Below are 26,440 nucleotides of genomic sequence, written 5' to 3'. Positions count from 1 at the left end.
GGTCAATCCCCAGCCTGTACTGTTGCATGGGGTTGTTCCTCCCCAGATGCAGGACTCTGCACTTGTCCTTGTTGAACCTCATGAGGTTCCTCTCTGCTCAACTCTCAAGACAGTTCAAGATCTCACTGAACAGCAGCACAGCCTTCTGGTGAATCAGCCACTCCTCCCAGAATTAAAGATACTAAGTACTGACAAATTCTTTCCAGGGGCACAATCCATGGGTTCCATATTATGTCTGAGTTACATCACAAACATTTCACAGTATTAAGGAGTTTCCTGTAGTGAAAGGGCATATTTCAACCCTGTGAACTTCCATATTCATCTCACCAGTGATCTTATCCAGCCACAATTGTTATTCTAGGTTTACTACTGCACACCATGTATGCCAAGCTGCAAAACAAGGCCTCTGAACATCACTGCCCTCCCCTGGACAGCAATGTAGCTGCTGAGCTGGGAAAACAAACCTTCAGATCTAGGTTAAAGGAATGGAATAGTGGGAGAAGAAATGGAGATGACAGGTCCAGCTTTGCATTTCCATGGAGATCTCTGCATGGCCTTCATCTCACAGAAGAGATTTTCTCAGGACTCTGAGTGCAGCGGTCTTAGCTGCCACAGTCAGTCTTGCCTGGGACCCCCACCTATGCACCCATTACTCCTGGAGCTCTGTTTCAGCACAGGCCTGGGCACCCAGACCTCCCTTGAGTAGCTGTATCTGTGCCCAGCCCCGGGCACAGAATATATGCCCCTGAACAAGGCTTTAGCCTTGAGGTGAGCTCAGGGGCAGGGCTGGAAACAAAGCCTTATCCCTGACCCTACCTCTTGCTGCTCCTAACCAGACTCCCTGGGCAGCCCCTGGACGTGGCTGTAAACTTGCCTTCACTGGAATGGTCAGTGGGCTCTGTTGTCACCACTTCTGCTCTGCCCACCCTGTTCAGATGACTGTGAAGGCATTGCCTGTGCAGGATTTCCCCTTGGCTCCTGGCTCCCAGCCCATCATGAAGCAGCCCTATTCTTGCTGCTCCCTGAAAGACTTTATAAAGCATCATAATTCATGTGCCTGCTGAGTGAGGGTAGGAGGGGTCTGCTGCACCACAGGCTTGGGGGGAGTTTGGAATCACACAAGAGGTCTATGCAGGATTGCTCTGTCTTCAACAACACATGCTGCGTCCATTCCTCTTCCCCCTTTCTAACAGGAACACCACAGTGATGTGTTGGGGGGTGGGGAAGGGAGTTTAAGCTCAAAAGTAAAGATTGTCTCCTTTTGGTAGAAGAGAAAACCATTGGTATTTCCTATGCAAGGCTGCTGCATTTGACACAGGGATATTTGCCTTCCCTGCAGGGTTTATTGGTTCTGCACAATACCCAAGGGAGCAAGCCACGTGTTCACAGCAGCTTTCAAGTCTCAGCAGAGCTCAGATTTTTCTGATGAGGAGCTGCCAGGCAAGGGTCTTGGGGAGATGCTGCTGCCCATGCACATGCCATGCTGCAGCTGACTCACCAGTATTTCTCTTTTTAATAAAGTGCCCTGTGGGGGAGCTAATGCTGAAGCCCCAGAGACTGCGGCTGAACAATTAATACTGAAAACATCCTTCCCTGCCATTTCAGAAAGAAGTTGTATAGAGACTCACTTCTACAACTGCAAAAGATGAAGCACAGTGCCTATAGAAAACACCAAGATTAATTAGACCCAGAGATTTATAAAGCCACTGATATGATTTTGGACACACCAGACCCTTCACAGATGCCCTGGAAGAGGACCAAAGTTTTAGGAAGCAGATAGGAGGTGATGAATCTTCTTTCCCTGCTGTGTTGGAATTAAAGTTGGCTTTATGGACTGCCAAGTGGCTAGGTGGAAAGATCTAGAGCCAGTGGAAGAGCAGTACCAGCATACTCAAGGAGAAAGCCTCCAAAGCATTTGGCACCTTGCTTTCAGCTCCGCTTGGCTATAGCAGCTTCAGAAGACTCCTTTTTTTTCCTACAGTTGTTCCATGTTGGCTTTTTGGCTCCTGTGTGTAATCACGTTACTTGTGCACCAAGTATACTTATTTCCTCATAGCTGTAACCGGGTCAGTACAGAATATCCCAAAATCCAACCTACCAACTCTCTGTCACAGATAGATGCCATCCTGGCCTCTCACCTCCCATCTCTGTCCATCAGAGCTTTCAAACAGAGCCATTCTGGAAACTACCATCAAGATCTGGGCACCAAAGTCTGAGAATAGCTCAGACCACACCAGTTTCTTGTTTCCTAACTTAGTGACCTTTTGTATCACTTCACTGTAGACTAGTAAATTGTTGTACTAACCATGCCATCAACATTCATCTCTGGTTCCAGTGACATATCTGGAAAACTCAGGAAATTAGAGGACTGACCTTATTGTGGGAAGAAACTGACCCATTGCAGGAGAACTAATTATTCTCTTTGTTAAATCTTCTAAAAACAAGCTATTTTGGGATTGGCATATTCCTGTACAGCTTCTGGAGTGGAAACCACCTGAACTATAGGTGGGGCTTATAACCATCAATCCAGTTCCTCATCTCAGTTTCCTGAGGCTCCATTTCTGACACAATCACTGAGATAATATTTTTATTTCACTTTTATTAAGTGAAAAACGTGAAGGTGATCTAGCTGCAGAGCAGAAGCAGAAAAAAAAAATCACACAAGGCAAGTTTAATTCCCAGCTTCACAGGTTCTCAAGGCTGGGAAGACAAGTATTTGCAGCAGCATGACTCCTTGTCTGGTAAAGTTCTGCTCTGGATAGAAACTTTCTACTTGGCCCCTCCTGAAGACTTTGCTGAAACCCTCTCCTCAGTCTTGCTGCTCAGAAAGGTGCCTAGGCTAAATCTTTTCTTCTTCTGTCCTATCTCCTGCCACCTTTCAAGACTCAATCTCTTCACTACACAGTTCCCTTGATGGTCATTTATAGGCTCTGATTATAGGTAACTATTAGATTATATAAATTTAGCTTTGTTTCCCTCATCATCAGGCTCTGCCCCCAATATGTTTGCAGCTCTTTATTCCACTGAGGTACAGAAGTGATTTTCTGGCTTTACATCCTCTGAGTGAAAAGTGTTCAAGAGTCACTTAGCTTGTGCCACACATTTGTGAAACCTACTAGTAACAATCCCAGGTCTCTCAGGCTGGTTTAGATACCCATCATTACAGCATTTACGTATCCTCAGAAGCATCTAGGGAGGGAGAACTCTGAGCCTCTCATCTGACTTACCTGGGATCACACAGGACAAAGTTGGGAGCTGAGTCCAGATGTCCCACTTTCAGTCAGTGCTCTAGACACTGGACTATTCTTCTTCACACATACCTGCCATCGCTAGTTACTGCCTTCTGTGCAGGTTTTCCAGGCATCAGTTACCAGTAGATCTGCATCTTTTGACTCTTCAGGACACTCTGCAGCTTGTGTTGCATCTCTCATCCCCTGGCCTTTGAGATAAGGGTGCTACTCCCACCTATAACTCTGCAGCCCTAGCTTTTACTGCTTCCCCCAGGGTTGGATGGGAAAAGTAAATAGAAGTTGCTGTCATCGGACAGCAATCTTCACCCAAATGTTTGGACAAACAAAACATGGCTCAAAGCTGCTGTCCTGAAGCTGTCCTGCAAGGGCACCATGGCAAGTCACTTCATTGAATGGGGATGAATCCTGTCTACACCTCTGAGCTTTCCAGGATGACAAGCGGTGTGGCCTTTTGAACCCAAACAGTATAGGCACAACGGAGCCCTGATCTCATTGATCCTGTCATACAAATAATAAAAAGACAGCATGTGAGAAGATAAGGCAGCTGTTGCATGGGTTGTTCTTCTACTTAGATAATTAAAGGGATCTAGTCTCTAGAACTGTCAGTCTAGCACCTTTCAATAGCAGAAAGTGAATGATTATTGCAGAGGGAAGAAATGAAAAAATAAACAGCAGACAACTTCTTCATGGATGCTTCCTCTTCTCAGGCATGGGCAGCATGTGCCCATGGCTCTGTGTGTGGGAGGCATGTGAAGTTGACAATTATTTTATACATTTTACATTTGTTCTGTTCTGCCCCAGTGCCTGGGTTTTTTAATTTTTGTTTTGGTTAGGTTTTTTTTTTTTTTAGAAAAAATTGGCTAGGGGAATCTGGAGGTTAAGAGCTGCAGTAAGAAGCAATTTTTTAAGCTTTGTCAGTTTTTGCTGCTTAATCAACTGGACATTGTCCCTTTGAATAAAAGATCCTGAATTCTCAGTGAGATGGTTGAAAGGTACCATGGATTTCCCATGCACGTATCATATGGTATAAATCTCCCTCATAGCAAACAGCAAAGTGAGCAGCACAGCTTGAGATGCTATTAGGAAGTCTGGCTACTGATCCCACAATGGGAGGCCATGCCATGCCTTGGCAGAGTCTGTTTCAGCCCACTCTAATGGGATATTGTGCAGCTCTCCAGGGAGGAGGGTAGGTGATCACAACGACCCTTCAAGTGGATATAGAATCACCATACAGTCATTTTGGTTGGAAAAGACCTTTAAGATCATCAAGTCCAACCATTCATCTAACATTGCCAAGTCCATCACTAACTCATGTCCCTCAGCACCTCACCACACGGCTTTTAAGTATCTCCAGAGATGGGAACTCCACCACCTCCCCAGGCAGCCTGTACCAGTGTCTAATAACCCTCTCAGTGAAGAAGTATTTCCTAATCTACAATCTAAACTTCCCCTGGTGCAACTTGAGGTCATTTCCTCTTGTCCTGTCACTTGAAACTTGGGAGAAGAGACTGACTCCCCTCCCTAGCAATGATCTTCTGTCAGGGAGTTGTAGAGAGCAAGAAGATCTCCCCTCAGCCTTCTCCAGGCTGAACACCTCCAGACCCTTCAGCTGCTCTCTATTAGACTTGTGCTCCAGACTGCATTGTCTGTTTCTGGACACACTGTAGGATCTCAGTGTCCCTCTTGTGGTGAGTGGTCCAACACTGAACACAGCACTCGAGCTGCAGCCTCACCAGGAGGAGTAGAAGGCCTAACAATTTCCTTGTGACTAGTAATGGGGATTATGGATCAGATTCTAGGACCTCCTCTGTCCACCAGAATGTCCAGATCCCAGCAGAAAGCCCTTTCCCTTCCGGCTTCTCTGTGTTTGCTGCCAGGAGGAGAGCTTGGATCTTGCCCATGCTGCTGGCAGCAGCAACCTGCTCTGCTGGGGCTGCCTCCTGCTCTGCAGCCCCCAGACCGGCTCCTTGCAGAGGCTGTCTGTAAGCAGCTCCCACACCTGCAGCACTGTGGCTTTACCAGTGCCTGCTGGAGGAAGGCTCAGAAAGGAGGTGGGGGAAATGGGAAGCTGGGGGATGCCATGTTAGTGCTGGGAGGCCAATGATGTAGTGGTGATGCTGTGACTGAGGGCCTGAGTTTAGGGTGTAAGGGAGCAAGGAGGGCTGGCACTTACCACCATGCGGTTGAGGGACACCCAGCAATCGTCGGGGAAGTCCTGCAGCATGGGCACAAGGAACTGGAGGCAGCCATCCCAGTGACACAGCAGCAGCATCATCCCAATCAGGTTCACAATCCGCACCACTGCACTAGCCAGATCATAGGTCATGTGGAAGATCTGCAGGGGCCAAGAGGGAGTAGATTAGATGGCAGCTCCCCAAACAACCAACTCCACAAAATTAGATGAGGTGTCAGTGTCAGGAACCTTGCTAAAGTAATGGAAAAGGCTGCATCAGCTCAGTTCAGGTCAGTTGCAGTATGCAAGCAGAACCTGCTGAAAAACAGATTAAAAACAATACAAAGTCACAAACACTCACTCCTCTTGCCTTTAGATTTCGCTTTCAAATTTACATTAAAAACTCCATAACTCATTTTATAAAATAAGTTAGTTGCAAATATTTCTGGCATATCAGCCACTCCTCAGAAATAAACTCTGTCATTACATTTTTTTAACTGCAATGCCCTTCTTTGATTTCTGCTCTTGCTGAATATATGCTACACTGACCCACAGTGGAAGCTTTGTACTGGATGTCAGATGTAGTCTCTGCAAGTATCAAATGCAAGAAAGCGCAGCCTCAAACTCAGCACAGACTTGTAAAAGAGGATCTATTTTCTTCTATTTCTTGTGTTCTGCTGCTATATCACTCCCAGTCTTACATGAACATGGGCAAGGAAACAAAAAATATGGCAGAGCTGTATAGCAGTTCTTGGCAAGGAAGCCCAGAACACCACAACAGCAACCACAGCTCTGCTGTGGGCTCTGTAATGCAAAAGGAATCTATGTCCAGAGCACCATTCACAAGTAGAATGCAGAGAAATCCAGCTCCATACACAATCCAGAATTACCTGATGGACACTATTTTTTTTTCTAGGATAGTGTCGTGGTTTAACCCCAAACCACAATGAAGTCCCATGCCACTGCCTTCTCAGTCTCCCACACCCACATCTCCTGTGGTATGGTGGGGCCCCCAGTGAGATGGGAGAAGAGAGAACCAAGGACTTTGTGGATCAAGACAAGAGCAGGAAGGACTTGCTCACCAGCTATGGTTCTGGGCAAAATAGACCACTCAACTTAGGGAAGAAAACCAGAACAGTCTGATCTACTTTCAACTAGAAACAGCACAGGAGACAAAAACAGAGCATGATGATGAGAAAAATACAACCATCACTTTAAGACCTTCTTCCCCTACACCTCCTCTCTTCCCAGGGTCCTCTCCCTGCCCCCTATATCTCTATTTCCTTCCCCTCAGCAGTGCAGAGGCAGGGAGTGGAAGCTGTGGTCAGTTACTCACAGACAGTTTCTGCCACTTCATCTCAGATGAGGAGGACTCCTTGTATTCTTTCCCAGCTTTAACGTGAAGTCCATTTCATAGGATACAGTCCCTAATGAACCTCTCTGACATGCAGGAGGTTCAGATTCTCACAAGGACTGTAGATTCCCACAAACTCCTCCCCATGGGTCTCCTCCATGGCAGGAGAACTCCAGCCACATTCTGCTCCAATGCCACCTCTCCCCAGTGTCACAGTCCCTCTGGGCATAGTCATCCCTGGATTGGGGTCCTCCACAAGCTGCCAGCAGATCCATGTGTTGCAGGGGAACACCCCCCATGTGTTGCAGGGAAACAGCCCCCAGCTCACCACAGGATGCTCTGCTCCAGTACACCTCCTCCCCTCTTCCCTCACTGGCCTTGAGATCCACATGGTAGCCTCTTTCTCTTCCCACTCCTTCCATCACCTCCCAGAGTGAACTACCCTCCTCTTCTGGCTGCTTAAAAAGTGATCTTAAAAAGTGATCGTGGAGGTGCCCAGTTGGCTCATCCCCAGAGACGGGGAAGTTTTGAGAAACTTTTTACCAGAAACAACTCCACACAAACCGAGGTGGTATGTTGTGGAGGTGCTTGGCTCTTTTATACTCAAGACACGTGAGTAACTGTTCTCCTGAGCTACATATCCCCTCAGATTTGGTTTTCACTATCTTACAACATGCCACAACAAGGAGATATAGGCTTTGGAGAGCATGGTGGTCTTGTGTGGCTCAGCACAGAGTCTAGTTTCTGGTTTCGTTTGCATTAACACAGTGTATGAAGAAAAAAGACTGTCAAACTGTCACTGGGGAATGGTTTGGATCCAGTAAGGATCATACACTTAGTTCTCACAGCATCTTGCCTTGCAGCTAAGTAAGCCTACTGCCTGAAAACAGACCCTCTTCCACATGCTGCTGAGTCCCCACAACAAACTGTGGCAGAGTCAGGATAGATGGAGGCCTGACAGCCATGCCACAGCCTTGCCAGTGTCTCCTGCCCCAGAGCCTTGTCTAGAGAAATGTTAATCACTGCTCCCTTCACATGGTTTTGCTGTTTCTGGTAGAGAAGGAGTGAAATATTTGGACAGCTGTGTGTGAATGAAATGAAAAGTCTCCCAGCTGGGCCTCCTCAGGAGGCATCTCAAGTCACATACAGCCTGGCTGCTTATGACTTGTCACCAGCCTGCAATCTGGTGACACAATGTCCTAGCCAGATTTAATGAATGCGAAAAAAAAGCAGAGGAGTAAAGAAGATGACTGTTAATCGGATGAGGCTACATGTCCCAGCTCCTTTCCTGCTTTACCACTCTGACCTGTAGGATGGTACTTCCCTCCAGAGTATATTTCAGTCAGCTCTGTCCTAATCTAGCTATGTCAGCTTGAAGTTTCCCATAGAGCTTGTTTATTCCACTCTGCAGCCCCTCCTGCTTTCTCAGTCTTGAACTACCCAGCAGTCCTGCCACAGCCCCTTCACTCCAGCTCCCAAAGTCCTCTACCACCACCCTGCCCTTGCACCCCAGGCCAGCCTGGCCATACTGCTCCAGCCTTGCATGTCACATCTCCTCCTTTCTGACTTGTCAGCGCAGCTCTCATTGCAGTGTGACTCACAGAATCACAGAACGGCTGGGGTTGGAAGGGACCTCTAGAGATCATCCAGTCCAACTCCCTGCTAAAGCAGGTGCACCTCAATCAAGTGGCAGCCTGTGCCACGGCTCCCTCACCTGAACACCAAAGAAGTTTTTCCTCATGTTCAAGTGGAACTTCCTGTGTTCCAGCTTGTGCCCATTACTCCTTGTCCTGTCACTGGGCATCACAGAGAAAACACTGTCCCCATCCTCTTGATACTTCTCTTTTAGGTATTTATAAGGCTTGATAAGGTACATTCTCAGTCTTCTTTTCTCCAGCCTAAACAGACCCAGGTCTCTCAACATTTCCTCATAAGAGAGTGTTCCAGTTCCCTGATCATCTTGGTAGCCCTCCACTGGACTCTTTCCAGAAGTTCCCTATCACTCTTGACTCCCAGTGCTGTTCTAAAACTGACCTTCAAGGCAGCCATGCAGAGCCTGCAGTGACACTTTTCCAAGCTCACCATTTCCTCAGATGTAACACGATTAAGTGTCTGATGTAAAATAAAGCTGTAGACACAACTTTCTTACAAGGCACCAGATAGCAGGTCAAAAGGCAGAGACACCCTGGCATGGGCTTATATTTGAGAGAGCAAAGGAATTTTCAGTGTGCTGTGCTATTAATAAGAACTGATCATACAGTGACAGAAGCTGCAGGGAGACATGCACCGAGAGCATCCCAAGTTCTGAGCACCTCCAAGAGTCCATCTGGACTCCACTGAGCCTTAGGGCAGGGAGATGGCATGCAGCCTGGGAATCACCTCTGGAGGGGCAGGCCAGGATGACGGGATGACTGTCAGGGAAGCATCCAAAGCAGGGGATGCTACAGGCATGCTGTGTGACCATATGGCCCAGTCCAAGACTTCTGCTGCCCTGGCAGAGGTAGTTCTGCTTCTCCCAGCCACCCAGCACTATGTACCTTGCCAATAGCAGTTACTACCCTCCTCTGATCTCACAGTGAGTCAGTTCAGGCAGCCAAAAACACAGAAAACTTTTATAGCAAAAGAAAGGAGTCATGGATTGTTGAGCTGTCTAAATTGGCCCATTGCTCTTTTGTCAGATCTAGCTGTTCAATTTGAATGCCCATTTCCACACCAGACATTAACACTTCCCCACCTAATCAGGATACTATGAGGTCATATGCATTGAGAGATGTGGAGACGCTCAGCCCAGATCAGGAGGGAGCCACAGAAGAATGCTGCAAACCAGAAGGATGAATGATTTGGAGAGCTGCTTCTAAATTCCATTATCTCCGCTGCATCCAAGATGCAGCTGAAGTTCACAGTGTGAGTTAGTGTGAGAAAGCCCATTCTAGCAATATTTCAGAAGAAAATATCTAGACTCTCATTGCTGACTCAAATGGTCTGTATGAAAGCTGAGCACACAATCCATAAAGAATAATTTCTACTGGTTTTTTTTCCCTTGCAGAAATAATAATTCTCATTTACATAACCCAAAGTGCATCCAGCCTACCTGAGATACCATGGGCCGTGCCTTTAATGAAGCCAGAGCAGCAGTTTGCAGAAGGATCACTCTGCATGGATCTTTTGTGTTGCCAGGGTTTTCTGGTGCTAATGACTTACCCTCTCCCACCTATGTGTGTTTTTCAAAGACCTCCAGCCCTACTGTAACCCAGGGAACTATGGACAGGGAGAGGAGAAAACTGTCAGATTTAGGAAGTTAGTTTCTTCCTTTAATATAGTAAAAGCAGAGTCCATAGACTGGCATAAGGGATGGTTTAGGGGAAAGGTGAATGGATATGAAGTTTCTTATATGATGATTGAGTTATATTCCAGCTAGGATAGGGCAGAAAGTCTTTATTCTTTGCTGCACCTCTGAAAAGCAGGAATAAATAAGCATGGTTACTTCTGTCGTTAGGCCCCGCTGCCTCCCCTCATGCACTAATAACTCTTGCATTTCTGGCAGCTGAGAAATGTCAGCTTTGTGCAGAATGTGTGTTTGTCTTTGTTCACAGGTCTTCCTTCACCACTGGATCATCCCCCATCATGTAACCCACCTCTAAGCATAGGACTCAGTGCTGAAGCACCAAGACAGGAGAGTCCTGCCTCTGTATTAATATCAGGGTACATCTGTCCTTATCATCCTCAGATGTTCTCTGTGCAGAGCTGAGAGAGACTAGTGGCTGTTCAGTATTGCCCCCTAATGCCCAGCACTGACTAGAGGGAAGGATCCCAACAAAACTGTCATGGTTTTGTGAGGAGCTGCTTTTGCTTGGTAACAGGGGCAGGGGGCTGCAGTGCAGACCTGGTAAAGAGTTCTCAGACTTTTCCCCTGGCTCCTGGGTTCACACCCACCTCCAGCCCAGCTGAGCCAATCTGGCGCCTCTGCCATCACTATTTAGGGACGGGAATTTGAAGTGCTCAGTAGGAGGTGTAAGAGTGGTACAAGATGGAGGCGACCATGCAGACCTCACAGTCAGAGGAGGAAGGAAGGAGGAGCACTGGACCACAGACCACTCTGCAGCCTGTGGTGAGAACACAGGCTGTACCCCTGCAACCCATGCAGAGCCATGGCAGGGCTGAGAGCCACCAGCAGCTCCGTGTGAGTGAGCCCGGATGGGCAAGAGACTGTGTGAGGAGGTGGCCATGGCACAGGCCGTGCTGCAGAGCCTGCGGGCCCCAGAGACACACACAGGAGGCAGAGAGGACCTGCAGCCCATGGGATGAACACAGGTCAGAGCAGCCCATGCAGGGCTGCCAGGTGTGTAAGTTACCCCAAGGAGGTGCTGGGTGGACAGGCGAGGATCCCACCTGTCCTGAGGAGAGACAAAGGACAGAAGTCATTGGGAATAGACTGACTGAAAACCCCATCCCTGCCCCCCTGAGCTGCTCAGCGGGTTAAGGACTGTATCCCATGGGAGGGACACTATGTTGGAGCAGGGGAAGAATGCCAGGAGTTGTCCTTGTCTGAGAAGAGAGAAGCAGCAGAGCTCATCTGTGAGAGACCGACCACATTCCCCATTTTCTACCCACCCTGCGCCATTGATTGGGGAGGAGGTAGAGATATCGGGAGCAGTGAGCTGGGCCTGGGAACAAGGGAGAGGTGGGGGAAGGAGATCTTAAAGTGCTGGCTGTATTTTTCTCATCATCCTGCTGTTTTTGCTTTCTGTCTGTTCTCTTTCTAGTAGGTAGTAGAATAAACTGTTCTTACTACTCAACTTTGAGTAGTGGAGTCTGTTTTGCCAAGAACTGAAACTGGCAGTGAGCCCTCCCTGTCCTTGTCTCGATCCACAAGGTCCTTGGTTATCTTTCTTTCCTCCCGTCTTGCTGGGGCCTCCACCATCCTAAGGAGAGTGGAGATGGATGGGGGACAGTGAGCAAGAGACTCTTGTGGTGCTTTGTTGCTGGCTGGTCTTCAGTTGCATTAATGTGCAAGAGGAAAATAATAAACCCTCACTGCGAAGCACATAGGAGTAACCATGAAGGGGTGTGAATGAACAGCTTCCACTGAGAAGGAGCTCCTACTGTAAATAGTCACCTGTGTTGCAGGGGATGCTAATTCCAGCAGTCTGCTGGAGAGCATCTAAGCCCATGCTACAGTGTCCTAAAGCAGTCTATAGCTTGCCAGGGAGAGATGGGGAAGAAACATTCTAGAACATTTGCCCCACAAGCAAAGGAATGTGAGTGGTAACTGGAACTTCTCTGATTTTCATCGTTAACACTCAGGCCTTTCTTGTCCTGTTGTAAGGCAACCTAGGCTGGGTCCCAGAGCATCACATCCCCTTCTGCCCCTGCAACTGTTTGTACTTTCTGGCTTTCTGCTGTCTGTGATTTGGAAAAAGTGAATGAAGAGGAGAAGGAGGACAAAGCACAGATCCATGCTTAAAAGAACCTCTTTCCAAGAATATTGTCTGATAGAGCTAATATCCCTATTTCTTGACTGTCCAAAACACGCTGTGGCTTCAGAATCCCTGTTACAAAGTCACTGTCCTTCTAGACAAAGGACATCTTGCAATGCTTTCTCAAAGGATAGCTTGGGAAAGTGGGAAGACCACAACTTTCCTCAACAAAGTCATCTCTAGTTACATAAGAGCTCCATCTTGGAAATCCTGCTTGTAAAGAACAATCTATTGGGGTCCTATCAGTATCAATATGAAATCTTGTCAGCCCCAAATAAGTCTGTACAGTACTACTCAATTGGCTCTGTACTGCAGCAGGATGCCTCTAATCTGAGCACTTGAGCTGGAAAATATCAAGGACACTTTGGAGAGGTGAGGGCCTGACTCTGCCAGTGAAACTGGGGCTGTGACTGAATTCAAAGTTGTGTGATTGATTTGGTGTGTTGTTTTGTGTCAGTGCACAGCTTTGTGTGCCTATCCAACAGGTCACTAGAATTTCCCAGATTCTTGAGAGCAACATTGCATTAGTGTGTCTGTTTGTCTAGGGCCAAGGAGGCTGGACTGCTCTGAAAGCCTGAGCACTCAGAGAGGGAATGGAGTGGGGCCACTGTGTGGGGATGCAGCTTGGCCCCAGCACACTACACCAGCCTTGCCAGCCCCTGCAGAGCCCCTGTCATAGAATCATAGAATAATTGAGGTTGGAAAAGACCTTGAAGATCACCAAGTCCAACCACTCATCTAACACTCCCAAGTCTAACACTAAACCATGTCTCTCAGCACTTCAGCTACACGGCTTGTAAGTATGTCCAGGGATGAGGACTCCATCACCTCCCTGGGCAGCCTGTGCCAACAACATTTTCAGATAGTTTTAGAGAGTGATCATTTCTCCTCTCATCCTTGTCTTCTCCAGACTAAATATCCCCGTTCCCTCAGCTGCTCTTCACAAGACTTCTTCTCCAGATCCTTCCCCAGCTCTGCTGCCCATCTCTGGACACACTCCAGCACCTCAGTGTCCCTCTTGGAGTGAGGAGCCCAACACTGAACACAGCTCTCAAGGTGTGGCCTCACCAGTGCCCAGTACAGGGGCATAATCACTGCCCTGGTTCTGCTGGTCATACTATTTGTAATACAAGCCAGGATGCCATTGGTCTTCTTGGCCACCTTGACACACTGCTGGCTCATGTTCACGACATGTCATGTTCATGACAGCTCATGGCTGTCAACCCTTCTCAGGTCCTTTTCCTCCCGGCAGCTTTCCAGTCACTCTTCCTGAAGGCTGTAGCATTGCATGGGGTTCTTGTGGCCCAAGTGAAGGACCTGGCACTTGGTCTTGTTCAGCCTCATACACTTGGCCTTGGCCCATTGACCCAGTCTGGTCAAGTTCCACTGAAGAGTCTTCCAGTCCTCAGTCAGATCTACACTCCCATCCAGGTTTGTATCATATCATCATGTATCATAACATCAAATCATATAATGATGGGGGGTGGAAGGGACCTCTAGAGATCATCCAGTCCAACTCTCCTGCTAAAGCAAGTCCACCTAGCCCAGATCACACAGGCAGGTTTTGAAAGCCTTCAGAGAAGGAGACTTGACAAACTCCCTGGGCAGCCTGTGCCAGTGCTCTGTCACCCGTACAGTAACTAAGTTTTTTCTTATGTTTAAGTAGAACCTTTTGTGTTCCAGCTTTTGTCAATTACCCCTTGTCCTATCACTGGAGACAACAGAAAAATGTGCAGCCCATCCTCTTGACATACAGCTTTTAAATGCTTGTAAGTGTTAAAGAGATCCTCCCTTAGTCTTCTCTAGACTGAACAGCTCCAGGTGCCACAGCCTTTACTCGGAGGAAAGATGTTACAGTCTCCTCATCCTCTTGGTGGCCCTGCACTGAACTCTCTCCAGCAGTTCCCTGTCTCTGTTGAGCTGTGGAGCCCAGAACTGGATGCAGGACTTTAGATGTGGCCTCACCAGGGCAGAGAGTAGAGGGGGATCAGAACCTCTCTCTTCTTAATGCAGTCTACGATGCTATCAGCCTTCTTGACCACAAGGGCAAATTGTAGCATATGATATGATATGATATGGTATCATATCATATCATATCATATCATATCATATCATCATGTCATTGTGCCCAGCTGTCCAGCGTGTCCAGCTCTGCATGTACCAGAGGTGCTATGCTTGGAACAAACAGCTTTTACTGAAGGCCTGGGTATGGCAATGCAGAGGTATCCTAATGATTCCCTTTGGAGCCAGCACGGCTGAGCCAGATCTAAACACCCTGCCAGAGAAAGCTAAAAGCACCTGCACTTACCCAGCTGAACACAAAGCTGACTTCCATCCACACAGTTTCTGAACAGATTCTGCACCACAGGAAAGCTATGAAACTGCATGTTGTCCTTTGCTACCTCTACTAGCAACATTGCAGTATTTCTGTAGCACTACATTCAAACTAAGAAAGCCTACTGATCCTGAGCCAGTGCTGGCTGATGTCTGCATCCACACTACAGTTAATCTACAACAGTGATAACTCCCATATGGATAATCAAATAATTGTGACACTGTTCCAACTTAATAGAAAGTAAAGAATTCACTCAAAATGTATGGTTTAAAAACCCCCAAGACCTTACAAGAAAATACAAACCTCAAAAGAGAATCTTACGTCATTCTGAGTGCTCTAGGGTGAGAGTTAAGGTTGTTCTGCTGTGAGGAAATCCACGTTTATTTACATTTAAGAAGAGCATTAACAGGCTACAGGGAAGAAAGTTGACATGTCTTTCACTTTTCTTTACCTCGCTTTTGTTGATAACAGAAGTAAAGATATATTTTCCTCATAGAAGTGTTAGCTGCCTTTTCAAACCTAAGTGCTAATCTCTTGATATACTGGGGAGAGAGATTTTCTGAGCCTAAAATACTGTTGGACAGATCCCTGTAGGGTGGCTGTATTAAGTCCCTGCCTTATCAGCTACAGTGTCTTTTGCATAGCATCTATCTAACCGCTGAGCTAGCCTCATCCTGTTTAGTTACGGAAACTGACTGGATGACAGTTTAAGCTCTTACTCATTCTGGCCAACATGCAAATCAAAGTCAGCTCATTGAAAAAAGAGTGTTTCTGCTCATTTAGGGAATCACTACTAGAAATCAGTGCCAATTCCTGTGGCAAGGAGAGAAGTATCACCTTCTCTACAGTCAGCATGAGGTCTGACTTACACAACCCATGTAAGAGGGAAAGGGCTTGGGAAGCCTGGATGTACAGATCCATCCTGGAAGGCTGAAGGAAGAGATAAACAACATGGAGAACTCACAAGATAGGCTTCTCCCAGAAGGAAAAATCCTCTCCAAGCACATGCAACATTATGCACATTAGAGCATTGAAGCATGGAAGCCATGAGCACACACAAGGCACACATGGAGCCAAAACTCCTGAGTAACTCTGATGCTGTAAGGACACACGAGGAACTAGAGTTGAGAGAGAAAAGGCAACTCCCCAAGAAATTCAGCCTGTTGAGTAAATCCACATCACTAGCAAACACAATGCTTCAGCAAAGCAACGAAAAAGATCTCAGTTGCTGTTTTCCCTCTCCCAGTGCCATTTTGGGAAATGCATCATCAGGTCATTTACTTGCTCCTTCCTCAATCTCCCAGACTTTCTGTTTATTCTTCCAGTGATGACATGTTTAAGTTGTGTCAAAACATTAACTAAATTACTCCAAAAGGTTTGCTGTCTCAACCAGGCCATACATCTGTTTCTTTTGGAAGAATGGACAAAATGCTGTTCTTGCCACTAAAATATGCAAAGATATAAACTCTGAATTTCTGAGGCAACTGTTGCTCAGGCTGGCTTGTTGACTTAGTTAGGGAAGAAAAATTATGTAAAGGAATGCAGTTGGACTTATTTACAACTCTACAGTGTACTGGGAAGCAGGACTCCCTTATGAAGGACCAGCTTTGGGTCAGATAGCTTTGGGCTGTGCTAATCACCATGTGTCTGGCAGAATGGTGCAGTGGTATGGGAGGGAGCTTTGGGATCCAGATTATATTGGGACAACACTGAAATCACCAGTCAGCACAGAGCAGATGGACTGGAGATGGGAAATCATCTGTGGTGCACAGATAAATCTGCAAGCAGTGTGCAGATTCAGGGATACATCCAACAGTTTGAGATGGTGGGGTATTTGGTTTTTCCTGCTTTTTGGTGTGCCAGCAAGGAAAACTAGTCAGAAGATCAAGTTTTAGAGGAAGGCAAGAGTCTGAGGTTGATTCTTTTTTTATGCTTGCTTTGCACAAAATGACATAATCAATGTCAGCAGAGTTGCTGATGCTGCCTTGAGTCAGGGTGAGAGGAGAAGCAGATCTGTGAATCATCAGGCTTAACACTCACAGAGGAAGATACTGTGGAGCGTGCTTGTACAAGGGCTGCCTGCAACAGCAAGTTTGAGGGTAGTGTACTGAGTGCCAGGTGTTAAGAGAGATATCCAAGTAGATTTTACACTTAAAATATAATAATCCTTTGTGCTGCTGCAGCAGTTTTCATCTGAAGGTCTCAAGGGGCCCAGCTGACATTAATTTGGTCTGCTGCAGTATCTCCAGTGAACACGTGACTCCATTATTCTAGATGGGCAAAATGAGGCACGTAAAAGGGAAACGCCACTTGCCAGAGGTTTCACAGGAAGCTGAGAGATAACTTTTGGGCCAAATCTAGGGATGCTGGCTTTGATATTCTGCTCTAACTACTTAAACACATATTGTGGCTCCTAGCTAGATTCCCCAGGAGGTACCCCTCATGTTCAGAAACTGGCACTAAAAAAATCCAGAGTGTGCATGTGCATAAAAGACATGGAGAAGTAATCTTGCAGCAGACTGGTACTGTTAAAGCTCTGTAAGAACATGATGCAAGCCTGCAAACATCTGCTTCCTCCCAAGACAATTTAACTCTTCCCAGGCAGCTTGCTCCTAGCTAGGGAAGTTCTCCAGGTATGAGCTGAAGGGCCATAGACAGAGAACAGCTGAAGGCCCATGCAAAAATGAGAGAAAAACTAAAGCATTTTTCTTGCTGCCTCCCTCAGAGAATTGTGTCTACCAGAAAATATTTATGGCAGAGAAAGGTGAAGTAGCAGGACTAATTAGCACTGAAAAAGCTGGCATAAATGGCAGATATATATATATATAAACCCCAAAGATCATGCCACCACCATGTGTTTTGCCTCTTGCACTCTCAGAGTTGAGGTTGTCATGACAACATACCCCCTTCCCCTCTCCATGCCACCATTCCCAGCCTAGACTTTAATCATAATTTTAAGAACTTTTGTCACCATGGCAACATGACATAGACTTTTAAAAATATTTTCTAGCACAACTGAAATGACTGCCTTTCCTGCATGTTTCTCTTTAAATCTCTATGAAAAAACATTCAGGGTTTGATTCTGCCTCCACTGAACCGAGCTGTAAGCCTCCCATGGGTGCTGGCTAGCAGGGACGGGAGCTGGCTGGTACCTCCAGTGCAGAAGGATAATTTTAATTTTCACCTCTCAGGGAACATGTCCCACAGCAGCAATGCAAAGACTGGGGCCAGAGGTTTTTCTATGACTTTGAAGGAAGCACCTCTTTGCTTTTCCATGGGGTTTGTGTTCTTGTATACCTAAGATCAGGTTTTCAGCAGTATCTCTCAATATAGTTAAATGCCTTTGGGAGAAAAAAAATCAAGTCCCCAGAGCTATAAGTAGGTTAGGTGTCTCATTCTCAGTGGGAATTAGATATCTTACCTGCCTAGGCACTTTTTTAATCTCTCATGGCTCTTATCTTCATCTTCGGTGACTGTAGCTCTTCTGAGAGTCTAGCAATGAATCACTTCTGGAAATAGGTCACAGGCTTTTTTGGAAGCTTAAGAATGACCACAGTCATCAGGCAAAAGGTCCGTCTAGCTCAGTAGCTATACATAGATGCACCTAGGGGAAGAACTATCTGCAAGGCTGAGGTGAAAGTAAGCAGAAATACCTGAGAAATGCAACTGGTCTGAAACTGGGACTTGCTTAGTGTTAGGAAAGCATGGATACCAAAGGGTAAGAGGTGAAGCCTGCCAAAGCCTGGAAATGGTATCGCAAAGGAGCATGAAGTGGTCAGGCTGTTTCATGTGGCTGTGCACTGGACTGTTGCTCACTGAAGGTATTCGCTGCTGGAAAAGGCAGCTGAGCAGCAAGATGAGGTCATCGATGGCTGACTCTGATGATGTAAGTCAGTCCAGGCTGCAGACTTATGTCTGATGGAGGTCATTTGTCGTGTGATCAAAAATTCACTGAGCTAAGAGGGAAAGCACTCCCTGAGTGCACTGAGCTAGCCAGTGCAAAGTCAATTAAAATGGCTAACATGGACAAGTAATGAGACAAAATACTACTAACAATATTGACTGGGTTATGTTATTACCTAGGTCAATGTCACCCATTCCCTGGAAGCACAGTCTTATTTTCAGCAAGGAAATTTAAAAAATGTATCAATAAATGTCCTGAGGAAGGAGACTTCAACCTTCTTTCCTCCCAGGAGCAATAACAGATCAGAAGCTGGGCCATGTCCCATAGTGTTTTGAAGCTGTTTCCTTCCACTAAGCGATAGCACTACCATAGTTGGAAGATCCTTATTTAACAGGTAAAACTGGTAAAAGAGTTAAGAAACAGTAATTATAGAACACCTTTGGGGACAGTTTGGTCCAGGGAGGAAGTGGTAATAGTCAGACAGGACACAAATATCCCAGAAAGACATCGGTAGCATGGGATAGGCTTAATGTGATAGGCTGAATTATCGTCTCTTACCCAAAGACAAAAGGACTTTTTATCAAAGTGAAGGATCAGCTGATGAGAGGAAATGCTTATTTCCCAATCAATGTGCAGCTTCAGTTCAAGAATCACAGAATCACACAGAATTGTAGGGGTTGGAAGAGACCTTTAGAGATCATCCAGTCCAACGCCCCTGCTAAAGCAGTTCCACTCACATTGCTGCAGGAATCCTCCAGGCCAGGAACTTGGGAGGATATTAAATACTTGCCTAAATAAATAAATGTCTGATTAATAATAACTTCTATAAAATAGTTTCTATTCTTCCTTTTCAGTGTTTAAAACAAATCTGAGAAATAAACCCATTTGAGAGTAGATTATTTTAGAGCCGTTGTTTTAGAATTTATCACATGCTCCCTTAGAAGCATTTCATCACTATAAAGAGCAGGAGAGTGGACTAAATGAATGTCTGGTCTGTCACAGTGCCTCCCTATCACTGTTTACACACATGAAAGAGCCTGACCCAAAGAACTAGGGATTGCCTGTATCCATAAACCCAGAAGCAGAAAACAGAAGAAGAAAATCAGATCAAGAAAACAGACTCTTCAAATAAGAAAATCATTTTCTCAAAAGTCACATTGACTAATATAGCCCCAGTTCACATTCTTGAGAAAGTTGTTGCAAACAACATTAGCAGTGACCTTTGTCTTCCTATTTCCTCCTGTCACACTTTAATTTTTTCATTCAAAATTCAGAATAGATTTTTAAAAATCCAAGATTGTCACTGAAGATACTCACAGACTGATATGATTACCATCTGGGATACACCCGTGAGGTCATGTCCAGTAAGTGAAAACTTGCTGAAGAACTACAGCACTCATGCAGTACTTCCTTAATGCATCCTGCACTTCAATCAAGACAGTAAAGTATGTGCAAAATATGTGCATTATTAACTACTATCAAGCCACATTTGGATGTCTATAAGAGCACATTGAAAGAAGCTGAGACAAGAAAATGCACTCCCCGAAATGCACTGCACATGGGACTGCTTGTCTTCAAAACACTTCTCTCTGCAAAAGCAAAGCAACGTTTGCATGGAAGGACGAGGCCTCCACCTCCTCCCAGTTGGGAGCAGATGAGTTGATGGGCTCTTTCCCTACAGAAATTTGGCCGACTGCTAAAGCCTCTGCCTGAGGGCCCTGCGGAAGCAGCGCAGAGATCAGGGCAGCAGCCACCATGCATCCTACAGGCTCTTCAAAACTGCTGCAGCTACACATCTTTTCATGCTGATCTCAGCTCTGCAGCTTTCTGTTTAAAAAGGATCAGGCTCTCCATCAGCTGAAGGGCTGGCAAGGTTTTTCTTCCTGTTTTTCAACAGAACTGATAATGTAGGTTTCAGCATGCTGCATCTGCCAGCTGAGGCTGGTTGTGTGTTACGTTTGATTATATTTATGTGCAAAAGTAGAATCTATTGCTGCTTATAGCCCAGCTCCTGCCAGGAGTGTTCACGTTCTGCAGGGAAACAGAATATTTTCCAACTAACTCAATCCTCTCAATTCAATTACAACCACAGCAACCAAGCACAACTTCCATCCTTGACTTTTTTATGCTGGTGTCGTGGTTTTGTGCAGCCAGCAATGATGTACCACAACAGTCTCTTGCTTGATGTCCCCCATCCACCTCCACCCTTGTTAGGGTGGCAGAGACTCCAGTGAGATGGGAGGAAAAAAGATAACCGAAGATGTTGTGGATTGGGACAAGGACAGGGAGGGCTGGCTGCCAACTATGGTTCCAGGCAAAACAGACAGGAAAGTGGGAAAGTTTATTCTGCTACCTACAAGAAACAGAACAGAACAAAACTAAAAAGGGAGTAGGATGATGAGAAAATGACAACCAGCACTTTAAGATCTCCCTCCCCCATCCCTCCTTTCTTCCCTGGCCCAGCTCACTGCTCCCAATATCTCTGTCTCCTCTCCCCTCAATGGCTCAAAGGGGCAGGGAATGGGGGCTGTGGTCAGTCTCTCACACATGGGCTCTGCCGCTTCTTTCTTCTCAGATGAGGACGATTCATCGCATTCTACCCTGCTCCAACACGGGGTCCCTCACATGGGACACAGTCCTTAGTGAATATATCGGGCATAGGTTCTTCCCAGCAGTTACAGCTTCTGTGAATAGGGGTCCCTCACACGGGACACAGCCTCCTCTGGGCATAGTCATTGCCCCTGGCATGGGGTCTTTAATGAAGTGAGTCACTGCCCCTGATGCAGGGTCTTTAACAAAATGCAAATGCTTCACCAGTCCTCTCCACAGGATGCAGGGAGTCTCTGCTCCAGCACACCTCCTCCTCTCTTCCCTCACTCACCTTGGAGTCCGCATGGTTGCTTCTCTCTCTTCCCACTCCTTGCACCACCACCAGCCAGAAGAAGAAGAAGAGACAGAAGAAGGAAGGAAGAATCCTCCTCTTCTGGCTTCTTCTTAAAAAGTGATCGTGGAGGCGTCTAATTGACTCAGCCCCAGAAGTGGATCTGGCTCAGAGCCGGGGAGAGTTTCGAGCAACTACTTACAGGAGCCACCTTTACAGCCCCTTCCCCCTTACCAGAAACTGCTGTCATGTCAAACCATGACAGCTGGTAGTGACTGTAAGATGCATGAAAGGAAGTGGCCTGGAAGACCTGGCAACTTGAGTGATTTCTTGTGCCACAAGGCAGAGAGTGTGGGCAAAGATAGTGAAAGGTCCTTTGGCTGTAAACTCAGTGACACTGTATTTTAGTGGAGACCAAAGTTCATAGATAGAAGATGCTCAGCACAACAGCCTAATTTTCCAAGGGGCTGAGTGTTTGCCTGTAAAGTCTCAATTGATCCACTTTTTCTTACCAGAAACATTACAGGAATGGCAGATGAGACAAAAGTTGTATTCCACACCACAGTGAAAAAGATTTTTATGTCAGTCCCAGACAAATTCAGAAGAGGGATGTGCCAGGCTGCTGGTTAAGCTGCTGCTTGGTCCCTCGTAGCACAAACTTTAATTACTTTGCTAATGCATTTTTTTTCCTAAATTGCTTTGACAGAGACCAGTCTGAATATTTCCAACAAGGATCTGAATCATCTTTTGAAGGACCTTGACATTTCATCATCATCAGAGCATCAAAAGATTTCATTGCACAGACTGATGCACCCAGGTGAAGACCAAACTCCCTCCTACTCTTTTACAGTAAGAACAGCAATATAATCATTCTAGTATTGCAAAGTGCACCTTACAGAAGACATATCTTAGAAGAATAATGCAATGAAAATACCTCTGTGAGTAACACACCTCAGAAAACCTGTGCCCTTCCTTAACCCTCACATAACAGAGAAATTAGAGGAAGAGGAGCTGTTGGAGGAAATATGGCTTTTCCCCTCACATGCACACAGGCCACATCAATCCCAGGAGGAGAGCAAAGTGGGGGAAGTGTCTGGGTCCATTTTTTATTTGCTTTAAGAATCTGGGGCAGGCAAAACTGGTTTTTAACCAACAAGCAGTGTAGATTATATTTATGAGAGTGTGACAGGTTAATTCGTGCTGTGGATGTATGTAGATGCTTTGGTTGATGATTAAAAAAATGAACTAAGTCAGAACTTTTAAAAGCATGTTTAAAAGCAGTATTTAAACTCTACCTAAAATATTCTTAAACTTCCATGAATATATGCTGGAACATAGTCCCTCAAGGCTGCCCTTTTAATTAGAAATCCAACAGGAAACGCTGTCTGATGACAGGTATCAAGGCAAAAAAAATATCCCCAGAGCTGCAGTCTGGGAGAAGGCAGAGATTTGTACAGCCCTTTTAGGGGTATAACAGAATACTTTTATAATAATCACAGTAATAATATTAGTTTGACAGGGATGTTGTACATCCAGGCAAAATTCAAGGGTGCTATTAAAAAAAGTGCTGCTGTCTCTGTCTCCACCTGGACCTCGGAGGTTGAGGCCTAGAGTCATATCATCAAGCTTCTAATGTAAAGGGGTCCCCCTTCTTAATCACAATAAACTGCTTTTCTGTCCTTGAAAAGAATCTTCAAACTTTGCCACCCTTTTTTTGCAGGAAATGTATACCAACCAACCATCTAAAAAAGCAAAAGATGCTTTTAAAAGGCTGTACCTTTCCACAAGCAGGATTTTATACTTTCCCCTGAAAAGGGAGAGGCATTTGATACCTAAAAACCACTTTAGCATTGTAAGATACACAAATGTTAACGTAAATGTTAACAACGTCCTTGCATCACACGATCAGAAAGTATTTTATTGGTATTTCGTTCCAAAAAAGCACATTACATGAATTATTTTTAAAAAGCTACTTGCTTTGGTCTGATTTTTGCTGTTTTCCTTCCTAAATGGCTTTGCTGCTACATCTATTCAACTTTTCCTGATAATCCTGATGAGACCCACCACTGTCTCCTGATCCATTCCTCTCCTGACCTGTAGGCCTGACTTCCTTCACACCACAGTACACAAAGAATAATTTCACCCATTTCAGTTGAAACTGCACCTGAACAAGGTCAAATCACATCAGATGTGGAGCCTAGTTGCTCCAGAAAGCTCTTCTTGGCAACAATCAGGATCAGTTAATTCAGAACGAAGCATAAGAATCCTCACAACAGGCAGAGGGATGATAACCCATCTCCTTGGAAGACTTCAGCTGACTGTGTAATAGTGAGAAATTGATTTAAGTTTGGAAGCAGAGGTGGATTTTTAACCTTCCAAAGCTCTTGCCTACCTTAAAACTCTGGATATACTTAAAACTCACATAAACATCCAGACTGCCCTTGAATTGTGCTGCCTGTGGAAGAAGCTTCAATAGCTGAATACATGCCATCTCAAAGAGTATTTCTTTGAATGCATTTGGAATTTGCTGCCTTTTCAACCTCATTGACTGCTCCATATCTTCACTGAATATGTCAGGAAAAATATATACAGCCCTCATATTTTTCTAGCTCACTTATTACCTTACAGGCTTTTTCCTTTTAATGTCTTCCACCTAAAAGAAATAATTTCAAACTTTTCATTTATTCCTGGTTGTTCTCAATCATTCTCAACATTTTTCTCTGAATTCACTTTATTACTGCAGACCCAGAAGTAGCCTGAGTAACTAAAATTGGGTTATTTTTATGCTCAGTTATACTACAATGGCCATTTGTATTATTTTTCAGTGCTTGTCTCCACCCTGTGCTCCCCCAAAGACAGTTCTGCTTTTTTATCCCCTCCAGCAAAGAACCAGACAGTAAGAAGTTATGTAGAAGGAGATTCTATAAAGCTATCCTATGAAACAGAAAGGGAGCTCCTTTAAGTGTTCATATTTTACTCTGCTTAATTTCTCGTTCTGTTTTAAAAGAAACTAAGTTCTTTGGGAATTCACTTTATAACCTGCTCATTCGACCTCTCATGCCTTGCTCTCTACAATACGGATCGTTCTTCAGCTTCTGCTGCCTTGTCTGATTTAGTGACACCTCATTGCTGGGAAAGCCTTCAGTCCAGCAGTAGGAAAATTTGCCCCTAGTGTAAGAAGAAATGGGCAGAAAAAATGATGGTAGCAGCACTGAAAAACTACCAAGGGAAATGAGGTACATAAAAGTGACAGTATTGATCAGTCTTTACAATCCCCTAGCAGCTCACTGTATGCTGCCACAGCACAGCCTCCCTTATCAATACCTCTGAATATTTATTCAGAGAAATTAAGTGCTGGCTAGAATCTGCTTTACCTCTGTGACTGACTGGGCTTTACAAAAGCTATGTCTACCTACTCTGACTAAGTCTACAAACGCTCAGACTGTGTATATAGAGGCTCTATTTACAGTGGAAAAAAGGTATAGCAATAGGCATGTGGAGCCAGCCTCGTGGTAAAAACTTATCCATCTCTAGCAGTGGCTATAAGCTGTAGCACCACTTCAAAGTATCCCCAGTGAATGTCAGGGTATCTGTTCCTGGGCAGTGTTAAGCCTCATTCACACTTGATCTCTCCATGTCACACGAATGGGAGCTATGCAAAAGGGCAGGCAGAAAATACTCAAGCCCTCCACCTTGGAAGAGGTAAGGTTATGATACAGTCCATGTCTGGACATGTGCTTGTACAGTTGTAATGCAGATACCAGACAAGCTGGGACTTGAGAAGTGGTTCAGAGTCACACTGGAATGACAGCAGGAATCGAGAAAGGCTGACACTGCCTCCTCTCACCCCCAAAACAGTACTAATAGAGTGGTAAAACTGCAACACAGAATTAGATTTCTGCCCTAGAGAACAACCCATGCTGTAAGAAGGGATGGAGAAGGGATCAGTGCAATCCTTCAGTGGTCTGCATTTGATGTAATGAGTGTCTTTTCCATGAGCACTTCTGACCTAAGGCAGAATTATTACTAAGTGTCAGCAGTGCTTATAAATGAAGGCACATCCCTGACCCTGTAAAGCTTTTGCAGAGTAAGAAATGTGAATCAAGCTACAAGTGTGTCAAAGAGAGGACACAGATACCAGAAGCAGCTGCAACATACAGGATCAGGCAAGGAGAACCAGCATGGCAGTAAGGACATTCTTCCTAGACAATGTTAAAGTACTTATTTCAGAAAGCTTCAGCACTAGGACTAAACAATTATTTATTCTAAATAATCCTATTAGTTTCTTCCTCTGTGTTTATGGTGCTTTCCCTTCCACAAAGTGAATAGTGAGTTGTTGGAGTTCTGTGGGGCAGGAGCAATGTGGGGTAAGAAAGAGTTGGGCTGTTTTGAAACCTAACTTCAGGCAAACTTCACTCCTTCAGGCTGCTGGCATCTGAGTAATCTGAGAAGCAGGGGTGAGATGCCTCAAAAAGACAAGGTTAAACTGAGCATGGAATGAAGTAAATGCAGGGCACCAACTTGAGCTCTTCAGATTTCAAAGCTTGAATGGGATAACTGAGATAGGAGTCTGCTTCATCAGTTTAGGGCTACCACAGAGACAAGAAATGACCTGAACATCAGGATTTCATTACAGATCCCGTGTCTCATTTATAGACCAAATATCATAGAGGATGCAAACACCTTTGATGAGACTAATGAGAAAGAATTTGGCAATTGTCTCTTCAGATCTGCTGGATGTCAAAAGGGAGGTCAGGAAGAAAGTGTTGAGGCTCATTAGGGATGAGGTGAGGGGCCCAGAGTTGGAAGTACTGGGATGCAATTAGAGAAAACCCTAAATTGAACATCAAGGGAAAATACTGATTGTGAGGCTCTTTCGCCAGCATTACCTTGCAAAAGGAAACGTGGGAAGGCACATCATCTAGAACATCAGAAATCAGCACTGATACTGCGTACAAGAGGCTTCTGTGAGCAGCTGAAACCGCACCTATATCTCCCAACCCAGCATCTCCTCACTGTGATTCAGTACACCCAAGGTGACCTGGCAAATTCTTATCAATGCAAA

The 26,440-nt window shown here is 45.4% G+C and overlaps 1 protein-coding gene across 1 annotated transcript in view; it reads right to left on the bottom strand.

Annotated features, from left to right (window-relative positions):
* HCN4 (hyperpolarization activated cyclic nucleotide gated potassium channel 4) overlaps nt 1–26,440 on the bottom strand; it is a 111,906-nt gene that overhangs the window by 39,954 nt on the left and 45,512 nt on the right. The window contains exon 3 of the mRNA XM_061999910.1: nt 5,425–5,586. Within this exon, the coding sequence (XP_061855894.1) occupies nt 5,425–5,586 (162 nt within the window). The remainder of the gene's footprint in view (nt 1–5,424; nt 5,587–26,440) is intronic.

This window comes from Colius striatus, chromosome 7 (genome assembly GCF_028858725.1).
Source record: "Colius striatus isolate bColStr4 chromosome 7, bColStr4.1.hap1, whole genome shotgun sequence".
In the NCBI taxonomy this organism is placed as follows: Eukaryota; Metazoa; Chordata; class Aves; order Coliiformes; family Coliidae; genus Colius; species Colius striatus.
Note: the sequence above shows the minus strand (reverse complement) of the source record. Positions and strands in the feature narration are given on the sequence as shown.